Source organism: Vicugna pacos, chromosome 4, assembly GCF_048564905.1.
Source record: "Vicugna pacos chromosome 4, VicPac4, whole genome shotgun sequence".
Lineage (NCBI taxonomy): Eukaryota > Metazoa > Chordata > Mammalia > Artiodactyla > Camelidae > Vicugna > Vicugna pacos.
Window position 1 is genome coordinate 67,643,655 of NC_132990.1, and position 17,315 is coordinate 67,660,969.

Genomic DNA, 17,315 nt, shown 5'->3' on the forward strand with positions numbered 1-17,315 from the left:
CTGTGTGCTAGGATCTCTGCCGTCAGTGATAACAGGTCAGTGAGCCAACACCAGAGAGGCTGTGTGTCAGGATAGTGGTAACTGCTGGGGCTGTGGGATCTCACAGCACTTCTTTGCTGGTCCTTTATATAGCCTGAAGCAGGCACCCAAAGGCTTGCTGAATGAATGAATGAATGAAGATAGAAAAAACCAAACCAACAGATAGGCACAAGAGAAAACTCAAGTTCAGCTAATGAAAGTAATTTGAATCCCTGTTTTGATCTCCCTTTCAAACTGCTTTTGACCTCATTTACAGAATTTTATTTTCACATCTCTGGTATCCTGTCCTGAATGCTGCTGTTCTCTGCTAAACTTGTTTGCCTAGTAAGCAATGGGGCTGAAACGCTCTTCTGTTTCTTTCAAGATGCAGACAGTGGAGGAGACAGCCAGGAAGAGAGCGAGCTGGATGACCAAGAGGACCGCCCATTTGTGCCTCCTCCTGGATACATGATGTACACCGTGTTCCCCGACGGCTCTCCTGTTCCCCAGGGCATGGCCCTGTATGCGCCACCTCCTCCTCTGCCCAACAATAGCCGACCTCTCACCCCTGGCACTGTCGTTTATGGCCCGCCTCCTGCTGGGGCCCCCATCGTATATGGTCCTCCACCCCCCAACTTCTCCATCCCCCTCATCCCTATGGGTGTGCTGCATTGCAATGTTCCAGAACACCACCACTTAGTAAGTAGAGAGACATGAGGCCCCTATCCACACTGCTTCCATGGGAGGCTGAATAAGGCTGTACACTTAACGAGTTGACCTACTTATGAGTAGATTGTATCCCAAAAAGCTTGTTTATTTTTCTATTGACAAGTACTATATTAATGTGTATGAGTAGGTGTAATCACACACTCGTGCTTGTTCTTGTACACATACATATTTATGTTTGTGTGTGCACACACACACGTATGTGCTTATGTGTAAACACATGTCTGAGCAGCACACAGCAAGGCTTTGATGGGGATTATCTCTGGGTGGTGAGATTAATGATTCTTTCTTTTCATAGTTCTTATCTTACTGTGCACATAATTTTGTACTCAGTTCTTCCCACTCAATGTTACAAGCATTTCTCCCAGGGCTTTGCAAGTATTTTTAAGCAGTATTTTAATGACTGCATAACATTTCTTTATCTGTAGGCGCTGTATTTGATTTAACTGTAAACTTTTATTGTATTCATATTTTTCCCCTAGTGTAGATTCCAAGAAATGATTAATTACTTCCTAATCACTGGCTCACTTTACAGTTTTGGTTCTAAAGAAATAAAATGCATTATAAACACCTCCTTCAAACTCAAGACACCGGGAGCTCTTTATTTTTTCCTTTTCCTGTCAGTGGATCGAGAGGAAGATAAAGAGCAAGGACACCTGGGTGTCTAGCCACCAGCCCGTTTTAATAGGTCAGACTGGTTGCCCAGGAACTGCAGACATTTAAATGGTTACAATGGTAGTTGCGGTACCTTACCGTTTTCGGTGCACGCTGTGTTGATAGCGGTCCTGTTGGTTCCGCAGCTGGTTCTTTTACTCTCCACCAGCCCCCGACTGTTTCTGTAGTTACTCAGGTGCACCTGTATATATACCTCCTCACATCTGCACGTTATTTCTTCCGCTTAGTTCTTTCCCGTTTCATTTCTTCTTCAAGTCCCAGGCAGCACACCTCTTCTTTCAGGTGGCCTTCTCAGCCAGCTCCCCTCCCATGTGCCCAGAGGAGGGAGGGGCCTCTGTGTCTTCTGTTGGGTGCTGAGCTCCAGAACCAGAGGCGACCCGTCAGAGGTGCTTAGTGAATGTTTCTGAACCACAGCTGGACTGATGGAAGGGTTATAGGCTCCCTTGGTCTGTCAGTTTCATCTCTGGCATGTGAAGAAATTGGCTTGACTTAATTTTTCTTTTCCTGCTGAAATCTTGTAAGCTACCACCACTTTGAGGTCATAGATACCACTTTAACCACAGTTAATTTCAGTGTTTGGCAGGAAAAAGGGGAAACATCGTGACGTTTCAGGATTGCATTTTTTTTCTTGATTTAGGAGAATGAAGTTTCTAGATTGGAAGACATAATGCAGCATTTAAAATCAAAGAAACGGGAACCATGGATGAGAGTATCCAAGCGGCAGTCTGAGAAAGAAATGGAAGAACTACGTCATAATATTGATGATCTTTTACAAGAGAAGAGAGACTTAGAACATGAAGTAGAAGAATTACATAGAACCATCCAGAAACATCAACAGCAAAAGTAATTATTAGCCATTTATTTTAATAATTCGGTTGAATATATTAGTTCATTAAGGTAACCTAAGTCAGTGTTGTCCAGGAGAACTTTCTGTGATCTTTGGAATGTTCTAGACCTGTACTGCCCAAACAGTAGCCCCTGTGCACATGTGGCTGTTGAGCACTTGAAATGTGGCTGATGGAACTGAGGAACAGAAATTAATTTAAATTAATTTAATAGCCACATGGTGATTACAGGAGTGGACAGTGCAAGTCTAAGTTCTTGACCGGTAATCCAGATCAGCTCTCCTTGGAGAATGGCACAACCATCCTGCCCAGCTCCCCTGGCTGAAAACACTCCAGGTGTCCTTACCTCCTTCCTTCCCTCACTCCCCCAGGCACCCAGCTGTTCTCCAAGTCCTTCTGACTCTACACACAGAGAGTGCTCACACTGGCCCTCTTCTTTCGTCTCCGCTGCCCTGTCCTCGAATCATTCTCATCTTAGGTCATTGTAATAGCTTCCACCCTGGCCTTCCAGGTCTAGTCTCTTTTTGTCCATGCTGCCCGCCACATGGCTACAGACCTGACCGTGGCACTCTGCTGTGTGACTTTCATTCCCATCAGAATATATACTGCCCTCCGAGATGTAACTCTGCCCCTCCTTTTTATCCTTCTCTCCTGCACAGTGTTCATTCTAGCCCTGTGTACTTTGCTGTGGTTTCCCCGAGCACCACGTTTTCTCCTGCCTCCCTAGCTTTGCACATACTGTCCTGTCTGAAATGGCTTCCCGACCTGTCCCCTGCCTGACTCCAGTGTGTCTCCAGATGAAGGTCGGGGGTCCCCTCTTACACAAAAGCTTTTTCAGGCTCCCACAATTTGGGGTTGGCGACTTTGGCACAGTGCCGTTCACACCGTATTGTAAGACACCCAGGAGGGCGGTTAGCCGAGCCTCCCTCTCTCTGCTCCAGCATCTGGCACAGGCGCCATTAACGAACGTGGTATCTGCTCTTGGGTGTGCTGTGGAGAAGCCCATGTTCTGCAGTGGACCATGAGTTATGACAGTTCCCCAGTGTTTGTCACTGAAGCCAGACTGGCTTAGGTCCCAGAGTTGTGGGGAGACCTGTGGAGGACACAGGTGAGTGAGGTATGGTCTCTGCCTTCTAGAAGCAAACACAAGAGAGACTAATAGACCAGACAAAGAAAAGCAAGCGGAGGCTAGACTGAGAGAAGACTGGGGCTGGGTGTTTGAGGGTCTGGGGGACGCTTATATCATTTTTGTAGGTGTGCATGTTGGGGAGGAGGTGAAGCTTTTTGAAAGGGATACATAGGGCAGTGGGATAACAACATCCTAGTTATAAAAGTATAAGAAATGATCATTTTAGGAAATTTGGAAAACACAAAAAGTGTTCAGAGATGAAAGTAAAAATCATCTGTATGCCCTCATTTAAAGAGAAAGAATCTGTTAATATGCTGATGAATTTGTCTTCATGTTTTTCTGTCCTAGATAGTCCCATTTTCAAGTAATTTTGACTTCAGCCTTGACGTACCAGATCCTGTGTTAAGCTTTCTGAATTGTCACGTATCGTCACCGTAATTTAGTCTAGCAGCAGCTGAGGTAGTCTTTAGGGCAGCCAGTGAGCTGGGCCTTGAAGGATAGTTTTGAGAGAACAGATGATTACTGTAGCAGTATTTTGCCTTACTTTTATACCACATGAGAATGGAAGTGTCAGCATTATCTTGACCAAGTGCTGACAAAAAAATATAAGTAATCTTTATATTTAATAGGAGAAACCTACTGCATCATACATTAACTTGTTATGTACTTAATAGTAATAGTCATGTTGAATAAGAAGGTAAACATAGATCTTGAACATTATCAGGGGTAGCTGTCTGTCCTGTCCCTTCTCATATAAAATCGGAAAAATCACTGCATCTTTTTATCAGGCTACAAGTGTGTATATTATCACATTTTAAATCTCTTGATGTGTGCATATATAATTTTTTAGAGACTTCATTGATGGAGATGTTGAGAGTCTTATGGATGAATTAGAAGTAGAAAAATCACTCAAACACCATGACAACATCGTAGATGAAATTGAGTGCATCGAGAAGACCCTCCTGAAACGTCGAGCGGAGCTCAGGGAGGCCGACCGGCTGCTGGCGGAGGCTGAGAGTGAACTTTCATGCACAGCAGAGAAAGTATGTGCGGTTGTGGTTTGGGGTGAGATGGCTTCACTGTCATCAGCAGGAAGGGTTAGAAAGAAAATGTGGTAAGAGCACAGTGGTCCAAGTCAGACAGGCTGTGCTCTGCTAGTTAAGGAGCTTTGGGCAAGTCACTTAAGTCCCTGAGCTTTGCTTGTATCTATAAATTCAGGCTAAGAAAACCTAAGGTGTTCAGTGTACATTAAATGAAGTAGCATATTTAAAGCTCCTGAAAGTCATTTAGTTCCTAACACACCCCATCTCCTTGTCGGGTGTATCTCTTTTTAAAATTATTTGGACTCTGATACTTGTGTTTGTTAAATAAGTCAGTCTTATATTATTATAAAACAACAATGGACCTCACAAGACTCTTAGTCTCACTTTGTTCCCCAAGTTGATGGTGACATAAAATCAAATATTTTTTGGTTTCGGTCTTAAAGGCAGAGGAAGTTGGAGAGAAAGAGGAGTGGCCTTTTATGGAGCCCCTGCTATGACCACACATTGGCTGTTTTATAAATACCACTTCATTTAACCTTCCTGGCAACCCTGTAAGATGGTCGTTAGCCCAGTTCACAGATGTAGATCATAGAGGCTGGTGACTAGCCCACACAGCTGAAGTTCTACCTCATGAAGTGAGCTTTTTCAGTCAGATGAGAATTCTAGGGTGAAAAAAGTCCCATATCCACATGGAGCACCTCAGGAACTATTATTTTTGTATTGTTATTTCAATATGGGTTGATTTAAATAAATAGAAACCTGTTACCCAGGAACTGAAAGGAAGGATTTATTAAAGAAATTCTGTGAGTGATGACTTTGCTTTAACAAGAATGGGAAAACGTCCTCATCTCTTTTCGGATGATCAGTTCCCTCTTCTGTCACATGTTGGATTACTGTGAGAAAAAATAGGTGTGAGCAGGACTAGAGAAAAATTAATCACTAGTGTAAAAAGAAAATCGCTGAGACCAGCAGTAGGCAGAGACAGGAAGTGGGCTGAGGCTAATAAGCTCCTCCCCCTTCATCCTCCCACAGTGACTCTGGGAGGCAGCTTGCTAAGGAGGAAGAGGGAAGGAGAAAGTGCTGCATTTTGTAAGGAATGTGCCAGACGTGTTAAAACCTGTCATAGAAAAAGATTAACAGAACACTACTTAGAAATGTGGCTGGCTTTCTGGAGTGTGTAGTGAGTTTTGTCCAACGCTTGCTGATGAATCTGGTAGAAACCAGCCATCTGAAGTGGAAGGAAGGGTGGTAAAATTAGTCTGGCTCTTTGGGAGCTGGCCAAACTCTCGCATTCACACGGGGTATTTACTGGACAAGTTTCACGTAGAGACTCCTCTGACCTGAGCGCAACTGCAACACTGAGTTTTTGGGATGAAAGTCAGTCACTGCTCAACCAAGTGCAAAGTGTACTGTTTTCAGACCCCTCATGACATTGTTCTGAGCCTTTTATTTTAGACAGAAAAAGAAACCAAGTTGATTTTTTAAATGTTTTTGCCACATTTTGCATAGGAAGATTTTGAAAGACTTTAAAACTATGTAATATTTGTTTCTCAGCCATAGTTAAATCATCCTTAGATTAATGGGGTTTTACTTATCAGGATGATATATGGAATAGAGCAAGAATCTCTATGTGGAGGGAATATTGATAAAATCACTTGATTTGACACTTGAGTAGATATTTTCAATTGGAAAAAATGATGTAATAATATTACAGATCATTTTTAAGTAAAAGATCATCTACTGTCTCACCACCGTCAAATGACTGTTTTAATTTTTTGGTAGCCTTTCTGTCTTTGTTGACAAGATACAGTTTTACATAGTTGTTCTTACCGTGCTTGTACCACTTTAAATTTATTTTTTTCAGCCAACAGTGTGTAATTAGCATTCTTCCATGTTTCTACATTGCCATCTTATTTTAAAGGCTACATAGTATTCTGTTGTGTTGATGCATTCTCACTTACTGAATCTATTATTTGTCAGATCTTATATTATTTCAGTATACAATGAGCATTTCTTGGGTAGTAATTCTTCTGAATTCTTTTCGGAAAATTGGAGACTCAAAGTGAATGAACATTCTTTATCAGTCTTTCTGTATTGCCTTGTTGTTTTTCCAGAGGAGTTGTACCAGTTTACACTACCAGTAGCTATGAGAGAGTATTGTAACTGAATTGCTTTTAATGACAGTTTCTTTTCTAGGCAAAAAATGCTGTTGAAAAGTTCACTGATGCCAAGAGAAACTTACTGCAAACTGAGAAAGATGCTGAAGAGCTAGAAAGGAGAGCTCAGGAAACTGCGGTCAACCTTGTCAAGGCTGATCAGCAGCTCAGGTGGGTGGAAACCCTCAGCCATCGGTGTGTTCAGTGAGATGAATGAGAAGTTTGATTCCAAGAGGATGATAATTGCTTTATGGTGAGTAATGCATGTTAAGTCTAAGGAGCCTGAGGGAAATAAAACAATGTGTTTTAGATTGCTCCAGGCTGACACAAAGGATTTGGAACAGCACAAAATCGAGCAAGAAGAAATCTTGAAAGAGATAAACAAAGTAGTTGCAGCAAAAGACTCAGACTTCCAGTGTCTAAACAAGAAGAAGGAGAAACTGACAGAAGAGTAAGTATGGCCTCTGTAGGGCTTCACGGAGCTCTGTCTCCCTTCCTGCCTGCTCTAGCACTGCCCCTGCTTTGCAGGCTGCAGAAGCTGCAGAAAGACATCGAGACCGCAGAACGCACTGAGGATCACCACCTGCAGGTGCTTCAAGAGTCGGAGACCCTCCTGCAGGCCAAGAGAGCGGAGCTGGAAAAGCTGAAAAGCCAGGTATGGCAGCAGACACCTTGAAAAACCAGTTCACCTGCTTTGAAACCTACATTCATGTTATGGTTGTAAAAAGTAATACACGTTGGACTGTGGAAAAGACTGGAAAATACATAATAAACTACAAAGCATAAATGAGGCGATGTATCCTAGTGGTTAAGACTCCAACCCAATTTGAATCTCAATTCAGTACGATATGCTATTGAATAAAACAAGTGAGTCCCAAAACAGGATACACTTAGATTATTTACGTTAAATGTGTTTATGAACATTTGTGTTTGAAGTTTTAGTCTTACAGCAAAGTACAAAAGCGGTCATTTGGTAAGGGGGGTTTTAAGCACTTTCTGTTTTCTTCCTTTGCACGTCTGTGTTTTCTGCTTTTCTATAAATGAATATGTATTGCCCTCAAAATTGTAAGTTTTAAATTTACAGAATGAGTAATTCTGTAAAATCCCTGCCTAACTTCCATTGCCAAGGTAGTTGTCAGTTGGAATAAGGTGCAGATCTGAAAGTTCTTTGAAAACCATAACCTGAGGGATAGTCACTATTATCACATTGTTGTTTTTGCTGTGATTTGAGTGTTTTTACGTATGTGAGCTCACGGCCTTTCTTAGGCATTTTATGCCTGCACCTCCAGCCTGGCCTTCCTGACTCTTGCAGCTAGGATAATCAGAGTTAGACTACCTCCTAATTTCCCCACACAACCTTTAGCTGGACTAAATATTCTTATCCTCCATCTCAGCACTTTGTCAAGCTTTGCATTCTTTCGTTTCCTTTAATGCAGGTGGCGGGTCAGCAGCAGGAGATGGCTGTCTTGGACAGACAGTTAGGGCAAAAAAGGGAGGAGCTGCATCTGCTCCAGGGAAGCATGGTCCAGGCCAAAGCTGACCTCCAGGAAGCGTTGAGACTGGGAGAAACTGAAGTCACTGAGAAGTGCAATCACATTAGGGTACGTTTTTCAGTAGTTTCTCTTAAGAGTCCTGGGATAGTGCTATAGATTTGTTTTGAGATATTTTCATTGGTTCCCCCCAAAATGCAAATATAAATTCCTAAATCTTGACTCCTCTGTAACATCAGGTTGGTGTTGTGTTATGTATCCATGCTGTGGCTGCCATGTGTAGCTCTTTCCCCATATTGTTTTCTGGACATGCCCAAGGTTTTCTGCCTCTGTGCCTTTCTCATACCATTTCTTGTCCAGGAATTCTCTTTCTGGGAATGTCCAGATGCAACCCAATTTTCGTGGTCCAGCTTCATGTCACTAAGAAGACTTCTTCAATTTTTCCTTTACCCTAGAATGTGTTTCTCTCACTTCTGAGTTGGCAGCACTCTGCACATTTCCTGGGGCATCTAGCCTTCCGTGATCGTGTTTATGTTCCCTACCTTACTTCCCCACAGGGTGCTAAGCCCCTTGAGGGCAGGAGAGGGATCTGAATCAGCCTTTTTTCTCTATAACACATCGCCTTGCTCATAGTAAACACTGCACATACATTTTAAATGAAGATAGTATGTTACTGTCTTACTTCTGTTATACTAAAATGTTAGTGTAAAATATATTGCTGCTCTTGACATGAAACACAAAAAATGAGCTTGTTTCCAAATGAAAATTGCTGTGAAATGAAACAGTAACAGAATGATTTTAAAGTAATTTCCATTCATAATTTAGTGAAGATAGGTTGACCTTTTTTTTTTTTTTGCACAGGAAGTAAAATCTCTTTTGGAAGAACTCAGTTTTCAGAAAGGAGAACTGAATGTCCAAATTAGTGAGAAGAAAACTCAACTTTCACTTATAAAGCAGGAAATTGAAAAAGAGGAAGAAAATCTTCAGGTAGTTTTAGGGCAAATGTCTAAACATAAAACTGGTAAGTTTAAAGGAAAACAAAGATACAAAGTTTGGAAATGTCTATATTCCAGATCACAGAAAAAATACAAATGGTCAAGTAAACTTTTAAAGTTTAACCTTATTACTTACTAATCAAAGAAAAGCTTTTGAGTGTAAAAGGAATATGATATTTTCTGCCATTCAAGTCGATTAAAAGCAAAATAATCATATTCATTGCTGCCCTGGGTGTGATGAAAGAAGTGCACTTGGGGCTGTTGATTGAAGTATGAATTGGAACAGCCCCTAGTGCTGTAGGGCCCTTAAAATTCACACCTGTTAAACCAGGTAGCCCATTTCTGTTTATCTCGAGAGGACAAGCATTTATGCACATTGCAGCAATGTTTGTTTTATTTCTTTTTTTTTTTTAAGAAATAAACCTTTATTTCCTTTTTTCACAAATTAAGCTGACTGAGTCAGTTACTTGCAGCAGAATTTATAATGACAATTTGGAAACACGACCAATTTAAAAACCATATTTTGACATTTAATGACATGCAAAAATGCTGATGAGAGAAGAATGAAAAATAGATAAAAGCTGAATATGGAGTATAGTCCCAGTTTATTTTCAGGAGTGTGTGTGTGTGCACGCACGTGTGCGTGCGCACGCACACACGCGTGTGAGCTCCTGGAAGGAAACACATCAAAATGCTGCTGCATAGTGATTGTCTTTGGCTGGTAGGACAGTGATGGGTATTCATTTTTTCTTGGATACTTTTTTCCAAATTTTCTATAATAAGCAAATATTTTTGTAATCAGAAGAAGTGGTTAATATTTTTTAATCTAATTGTATAAATCTCAGCTGATAGATTTTAAAGTTTTTCCTGTTTATTTTGATTTAAATTATTTTAGGCAGGTTAAGTGCTTTTAGAACTAGATCTTCATTAAATGTTTTGTTTAAATGTTTTTAACAAATTAATGTTTCGCAGTACTTTTAAAGGATTTTTTCATTAAAAATACAATTAATTAGTTCCATTAATTCAGCACAACAAGTATTTTTTGATTATCTGTTGTTTCTTGTATCAGCCAATAGCATTACTTTGTTTCATTTTGTAAATGTTTCCGCATTCATTTAATAGTGTGGACCATGCTTTATTTCTGTTAGAACTAAAGAATATTCTGGACATGTTGCAACTTGAAAACAATGAGCTACAAGGTTTGAAGCTACAACATGACCAAAAAGTGTCTGAGTTGGAGAAGACTCAGGTGGAAGTGTTGGAGGTAACAAGCAAAGCCGTTCTTGCCCACAGCAAGCTGCAGCCTTCTGCTAGCGTGCCTGAGTCCTCTTTTATCTGCTTTAGGGGAAACTGGAGTTGGAGAATTTGCAGCAGACAGCCCTGCGACAGCAAGGGGAGATAGAGTGGCAGAAGCAGCTCCTAGAGAGGGACAAACGAGAAGTAGAGCGAATAACCGCTGAGACCCGAGCATTGCAATTGTGTGTTGAGTCTTTGTGCAAAGAGAAGGAAGATCTGGAAGAGAAGTGTGACAGCTGGGAGAAGAAGTTGGCACAAACCAAACGGTGAGAGCAGGAGCAAGTAGGCTTGTTAGGAGCCTTTCTGGAAGGTTAAGTTATTAGAAACACAGTATTTAAAAAATCAGAAAATTGAGAAAAGGCAAAAAAAATACAAAATACCCCACAAACTCAGTATCATCATACAGTTCACCAAGAATATTTTGGAGTTTCCTTTTAGGTTTTTCATTTTAGGTTTTTCCCCCCAGGCATGTTTTAAAATACCCTATTGTGATTTTTTTTTAAGTAAAATAATACACGCTGGAAGATACAAATAAGTGGAAAGAGATGCCTTGTTTGTGAGTAGACAGACAATATTGTTAAGATTCAGTTTTCCTCAGGTTGATCTATAGATTCAAAACAATCACAATCAAAATCCCAATAGGCTTTTAAAATAGAAACTGAACGTCTGATTCTAAAATTCATACTGAAATTCAGAGGACCTAGAAAAGAATCTAAAACTTCTAAGATATGACACCAAAACAACTTTGAAGAAGAAAGACGGAAATTTAGGGCTAACTCTACCTGATTTCAAGACAGTGTACAGCTGTGGTAATCAAAACACTGGTATTGCTATAAAGCTAGACAGGTAGATCAGTAGAACAGAACAGAAAGTCTACAAGTAAACTCACAAATATATATACAACTGATTTTGACGAAGATGGAAAGTAGAGAAAAGATGGTCTTTCCAAAAAATGTTGCTGAAAGCACTGCATATCCAGCCCCCCCAAAAAAGATTCTCGATCCATGCTTCACATTACACATAAAAATTAACTTAAAATGGACCGTAAACACAAATGTAAAACCAAAATATAAAACTTCTAGGAAAAAATATGGGGAAAAAGTTTGTGACCTGAGGCTAGACAAAAGTTTCTTAGATAAGACACTGAAAAGAGTAAATGGATAAAATTGGACTTCATCAAAATTTAAAACTTCTGCTCCTCTAGAGTCACTGTTGAGATCATGAAAAGACATCTCACAGACTTGGGGGGAAATCTTCACAACCATGTATCTGATAAAGGACCTGTACCCACCCAGGAGATAGATATATATAGATAGAAAGATAGAGATAGAGATAAATGAACTCTCAGAACTCAATAAAATGAACAACCCAATTTTTCAGATGGACTAAAGATTTGAACAGACGTCTAAGAAGATATATGGATGGCAAATAAGCGCATGAAGAGATGCTCAACATCATTAACCATTAGGGAAATGCAAATGAAAGCCACAGTGGGAAAAAAGCCCACAGTGAGATATCATTACACACCTGTCAGAATAGCTAAAATTAAACACTGACCATACCAAATGCTTGTGAGGAACTTTCATGTGCAGTTGGTGGGAGTATAAAATGTTAGTAAGACCACTTTGGAAAATAGTTTGATGGTTACTTAAAAATTCAAGTATACATCTCCCAGAAGTTCTAGCTTTTCCATACCTAGAGATGAAAGCATATATCCATGCAAAAACCGTACACTGATGTTCATGACAGTTTTATTTGCAATAGCCAAAAACTGGAAACGATCTGAATGCCCATCAGCTGGTGAATGGATTGACAAATTACAGAATATCCATACCATAGAATACTACTCAGCAAAAAAAGGAGTGGAGTGTTGATACACACAGCAGATGGATGAGTCTCAAAGTAATTATGCTCGTGAAAGAAGCCAGACAAAAACCAGTCCTTACTGTATGACTCCATGCACATAAAGGAATGCATGCTTATGCCTATCTGGTTTTTGGACAAATCCTATTATACGTACAGTAGTGTTTCCTGCCTTTTCACTTATCTGAAGTTAGTGATCCATTTAAATCACTCGGATTTTGGAAATTCTAAGTGCTATCCCTGTTTTTATCCCTGGTTTTCATGAAGCTTCAATTTAATGAGTCACTTTTTGAAAAATGTTCTAATCGGAAAGCTGAAAATCAGATTTCTTTTAAAAATGAGTTGCAGAGCCTTCCATTTTGTTAATATTTATCATTCAGGCTCCATGTCTACGTTGTAAAAGCGTAAGTGTTCCTTCGTTGTCCGGTGTGTGTGCATGGACATTTTCTATTAGATTATAACTTACTCTCTGCCTGTTTTGTAGGGTTTTAGCAGCTACAGAAGAGAATAGCAAAACAAAGCAATCAGACTTAGAGAAGCTGGAATTGGATGTCAGAAAACTGCAGCAGGAACTAGACCAGCTAAACATGAGCAAACTCTCGCTGCACAAAGACATCGCAGCAATGCAGCAGCAGCTCCACGGTATGAGGCGGGACAGCCGGAGAGGGGTGACTTTCTTCCTTTCGCTGGATTCCTTTTTTAAACTGTTTGCCTTCTCATTACAGAAATAATTCATGCTAAAGGGCATGGGATTTCTTTTAGAAGTGACAAAAATGTTCTAAAACTAGACATGGTGATGGTTGCACAACTCTGTTAATGTACTAAAAGCCATGAAATTGTATATGTTAAATGGGTGAAATACATGGCATGTGAGTTTTATCTCAATAAAACTTAAAAAAAAATTCATATTCCTTAGAGAACGATTTTAAAACATAGCCAAACAATAAGATAAAAATTACTGTTGACCTCAGTCCTTAAGATAATTTCTGTTATCAATTTAGTGCACATCCTTCCAGACTTTTCCTTGGGGGAGGTGTGTGTATAGTTTTGAAAACAAAAACAAAGATGCAAGTAACATCTTCATTACAAAGTCTTTATAAACCCTCATGTTTGTTTATTTAGAAGCAGTTACAAATTCTAGCTAACAGTGTACTTGTTGAGCACTTACTATGTCCTAGGCATGATGCAAATGTTTTATATGCATCTTGTCACTTAATCCTTGTAACATTTTTATGAAATAACAACTATGATTTCACCCATTTCCAGATAAGGCGACAGCTTAAGCTTAGTTTCCTTGTGACTTGATTAAGCAAGAAGTGACTTGCTCAAGCTCACACAGCTAGTAAGTGACAAAACCAGTGTACATGTGAAGTTTATTCCCAAATTGTCTTCCTGAAAGGTTGTACCAGATTTCCATTTCTACTTGCAATGTAAAAGGTACCTGCTTTTAAATCACGTACCTCATCAACACTTTGTATTATCTGTAAATTTTTTTATTGTGAGTTTTGAACATGTTAGTCTTTATAAACATGGTCTCCGAGCCCAGATCTGGCTTGTTTATGGGCTTCTCCTCTGGCCTTTAACAAGGTAGGGTGGTCTAGCCATACATTTAAGGGAAGTAAGTATAAGTTCACTTCCACTCTACTTTGGGGAGGGTGCCGATGGAAATCTAGAAAACGTATATGTATGTATTTCTTATTTTATGTAAATGTTATCTCTGTAGAAAAGCGAGAAGCAGTCAACTCATCACAGGGGGAGCTAGCTGAGGTCCAAGACCGTCTGAACCTAGCGAAGCAGGTAAGCCTGGCACGTGTGGTCTTCTGGTAGAATCCTGCAGGCGTGCAGGCCGGTGGTTGAAGTAATAAACCAACCAGGCCACTTCCTTGTCATACCAGGTCCCTTAAAGCCATTTCTATAGCACAAATATAATACACACACAGATTTTGATGCAGAGCAGTGATTTTCTAGTTTATTTTAGCCCTAAAACTCTTGATTTAAACAACATTTTACTCCAAGCTAATGAGTAAGGTGGTGGCTAGAAGAGCCCAGCAGGCCCTCGGCAGCCGCTGTGGGGCTTCAGGGACCAGAGGGATCAGCTCTCATCCAGGGCACTGATGCGGCCTACGGAGGCTGAGCTTTGATTTGATCACTCACTGAGCTGCAGAGTATGGCCAGAGCTGGGCCTGCATCTTGTCAGGTGTTGAGCAGAGCAGATTCCTTACCCTTATAAAATCTGATGATCTTAGGTAATTCAGTGTGGCCCTGTGAGGTCAGTGCTGCAGTTTGAGTTTCAAAGAACCTCAAGCAAGTTCTGAGCTTAGGTTTCCACTGTGTAAATTGGAGGTTGGATTAAACATCTAAACTCTTCCTTTTCTACTTTTAAGATTCTGTGTTTCTAAGATACATGAAACTTAAAGTATTCTGTCTTTAAAAAGTTCTTCACAGATTCTTAGGAATATTTTTTGTGTTGTTAGAAATATGCTAACTTGTACAAAAATACTTTATTTGTTTGCTGAGTTTTTTAACCGGTATAAATACTTCAAATAGTTTAAAAAAACCATGACTTTAGGTTCATTTTCAATCAGAATTAAGGCTTATTCACAGCTTTTCTTAAAATCAGCAATCCTGTAAGGGCGGCGGGGGAGGGGTGTTGTTTATTCCCACCTCAGTGACAAACAGCTAAAGCTCAGAGGGACGGAGTCTGTTCCTGAGGTTCTGACATCTTCTCTCATCTTATTTTTTTAGGTACTAAAAAAGGGAGGCCAGTGATTAAAATAAGTTCTGAATGCTTTTGTTTGTTTGTTGAAATAAAGGGTATGGAACTTCTCTGCTTCTCATTTTTCAGACGTAGCAGGTGCTGGTGTGGCACTGGCGACCTCAGTGTAGGTGGTTTTGTGAGTAGTTGTAATTTGTTTTTTCACCTGAAGGACCTGCTCCGTACCAGCGAGCGTCAGGCCGCACTGCTCAGTGAGCAGACCAGGCTCCAGAAGGACGTGAGTGAGTCGGGAAGGCGGCTGGAAGTCTGCCAGAAGGAAGAGGAAGCAAGACAACAGCAGCTGCAAGTGCTTCAGAGCGAGATTGAAGAAAACCAGGCCGAACTGGCCCAGCAAGAAAAGGTACCGCGCATCGATGATTTTCTGTAACAGGAGATGCCGTGGCGCCTGCGAGTGCTTTCCCCCTGGCAGAAAGCTGCTGAGAAGCGTCCTCCTTGGGTCTAGCTTCCCTTAACCGCCCTGGGTGACCAGGGGGGATTTGACATCAACTCTTTGACACCCTTGGTGTTAATATTTATGGTCCCATAAAGAGTCTTGATGGCCACGTGTCATTTCCTGTTGAATCCCCTCCTCACACACTGGCCAGATAGTTCTCCAGTCGCTGCTTGATGACCTTCATAAAGAGAACGCATTCTCTCACCGTGGGCTGCTTTCTACTTTCTCTTCAACTGGAATCTCTTTAGTGTTGGTGAACATTCGCTCAGGACACTCTTGGTTATTTTATGATTAACTGAGGTTGTTCTCTATTAAGGTGTTTCAAAGACTCCAAAAAGAGAGAGAAGGTGAAGAAAAAAAATTAGAAGCCAACAGAGTGACACTGAAGGAGCAGCAGCACCAGCTGGAAAAGGAAATAACAGACCAGAAAAGCAAACTAGACCAGGTGCTCACCAAGGTGTTGGTGGCAGAAGAGCGCATCCGGGCTCTGCAGGAAGAGGAAAGGTGGGGCGAGACCCTGGAGAAGAAGCTCTCCCAAACCCGTGAGTATTCTGGAACTCTGCGGGGCGGGGGTGGGTGGGATCTGCTGATTGTCTTTGTAAATGTGTGAAGGAGCCCCAGTCCCCAGCCATAGCCCGGGCAGGAGGCAGGACCTGCACAGTGGGAAACAGACCCTCGTCTGACCCTCCCAGCCTGTGTGAGGTGAGGACACAGGCTCAGAGGGACGAAGGGAATTTGTCTGCCTGGAGATGGGACTTGATCCCGAGACTGTCAGGTCTTTTTACTTTACTGTATTCCTCCCTTCCAGAATGCTGTCTCAAGGAAGTGGGACATTCAGGCAGACAAGTGCCAAAAGGTGCTCTAAAGGCTTTCTATAAAGTGCATTAATTTTGAGCTTTGGGAGCAATGATCCATGTCATCTCAGCCAGTCAAAAAAACATTTTAGCAATTCTACTTTTGCCCAAATCTGACATAGTGAATGGTGCTAAGATACAGATGTTGGCCTTTGGGTCTGCTTGCTCTCTTGAGCAACACATAACTGACATTGACTTGGGAATCCAGGGTGAGTGATGTTTTCACATCAATAAATGAGTTTTCTTTTACTTAGGCTTCAGGTTTTAATAATGCTCAGAAAATGTCGTTCTCCCCTGAGTGAACCCAGTAGACTTGGGATCTGAAAATGTTATTTTCCTTTTTTTCCTGGGAACTCTTGATACATCAGACCCAACCAATTCATTGTGAAAATGAAATTTAACAAATATTCTGAGTCTCACTCACCATGCCAGAGGGGTGAAGAGTGAAATCTGGGCAGGGTGTTGCTCTAAAGAGAGTGATTAGAAAAGTCTGTTTTAAATGTCCCTGTTATGTATAAGCATTCTTTATTGAGTCCTCACTCTGCACTAGGTGTGTGCATGCACGATTCCCACTGAACCAGGGGACAGGTTCCTTCTGTAGAGAATAGGGCTCATGCCGTTCCCAATCCTGTGTTCTTTGCACTGTGCTGCCCCCCATGAAGAAGAAATACTGGTGTACTTCCCTTTATTCAAATCAGGTTTATAAAAACATTTCATCAGTCTGTTCTGTGTTCCCTGCACCTCAGAATTGCTGCTGTCCTTTACTCTCTTTGGTCTCCGAGACTCGAAGGGGAAGACAGTAGCTGTCTGTCACTTTAGAATCGGGCCCTCCAGGAACCGGTTATATCAAGAGGCACCCTTACCTGGGCCGTTTTCTGGGCCTCTGGTGTGGGTCAGGGGAGACTAGGAAGACTGTGTGAAGGAGAAAAGTGTCTGAGTGGGTGCCCTGTTGTTGTGCAGTCTGCCCCCGACCCCCTCCGCCAGCCCAGGGCCTCGGGCTAAACTACTAAATATAC

General features: G+C 41.2%; 1 protein-coding gene across 4 annotated transcripts in view; it reads left to right on the plus strand.

Moving 5' to 3' along the window:
* CNTRL (centriolin) overlaps positions 1 to 17,315 on the plus strand; it is a 76,327-nt gene that overhangs the window by 52,343 nt on the left and 6,669 nt on the right. For all 4 annotated transcript variants that reach the window (XM_072960030.1, XM_072960031.1, XM_072960032.1 and 1 more), the window contains 14 exons: positions 404 to 717; positions 2,057 to 2,262; positions 4,244 to 4,436; positions 6,633 to 6,763; positions 6,903 to 7,043; positions 7,121 to 7,247; positions 8,029 to 8,193; positions 8,944 to 9,103; positions 10,226 to 10,341; positions 10,422 to 10,639; positions 12,721 to 12,878; positions 13,960 to 14,033; positions 15,164 to 15,352; positions 15,762 to 15,987. In XM_072960030.1, the coding sequence (XP_072816131.1) occupies positions 404 to 717; positions 2,057 to 2,262; positions 4,244 to 4,436; positions 6,633 to 6,763; positions 6,903 to 7,043; positions 7,121 to 7,247; positions 8,029 to 8,193; positions 8,944 to 9,103; positions 10,226 to 10,341; positions 10,422 to 10,639; positions 12,721 to 12,878; positions 13,960 to 14,033; positions 15,164 to 15,352; positions 15,762 to 15,987 (2,418 nt within the window). The remainder of the gene's footprint in view (positions 1 to 403; positions 718 to 2,056; positions 2,263 to 4,243; positions 4,437 to 6,632; positions 6,764 to 6,902; positions 7,044 to 7,120; positions 7,248 to 8,028; positions 8,194 to 8,943; positions 9,104 to 10,225; positions 10,342 to 10,421; positions 10,640 to 12,720; positions 12,879 to 13,959; positions 14,034 to 15,163; positions 15,353 to 15,761; positions 15,988 to 17,315) is intronic.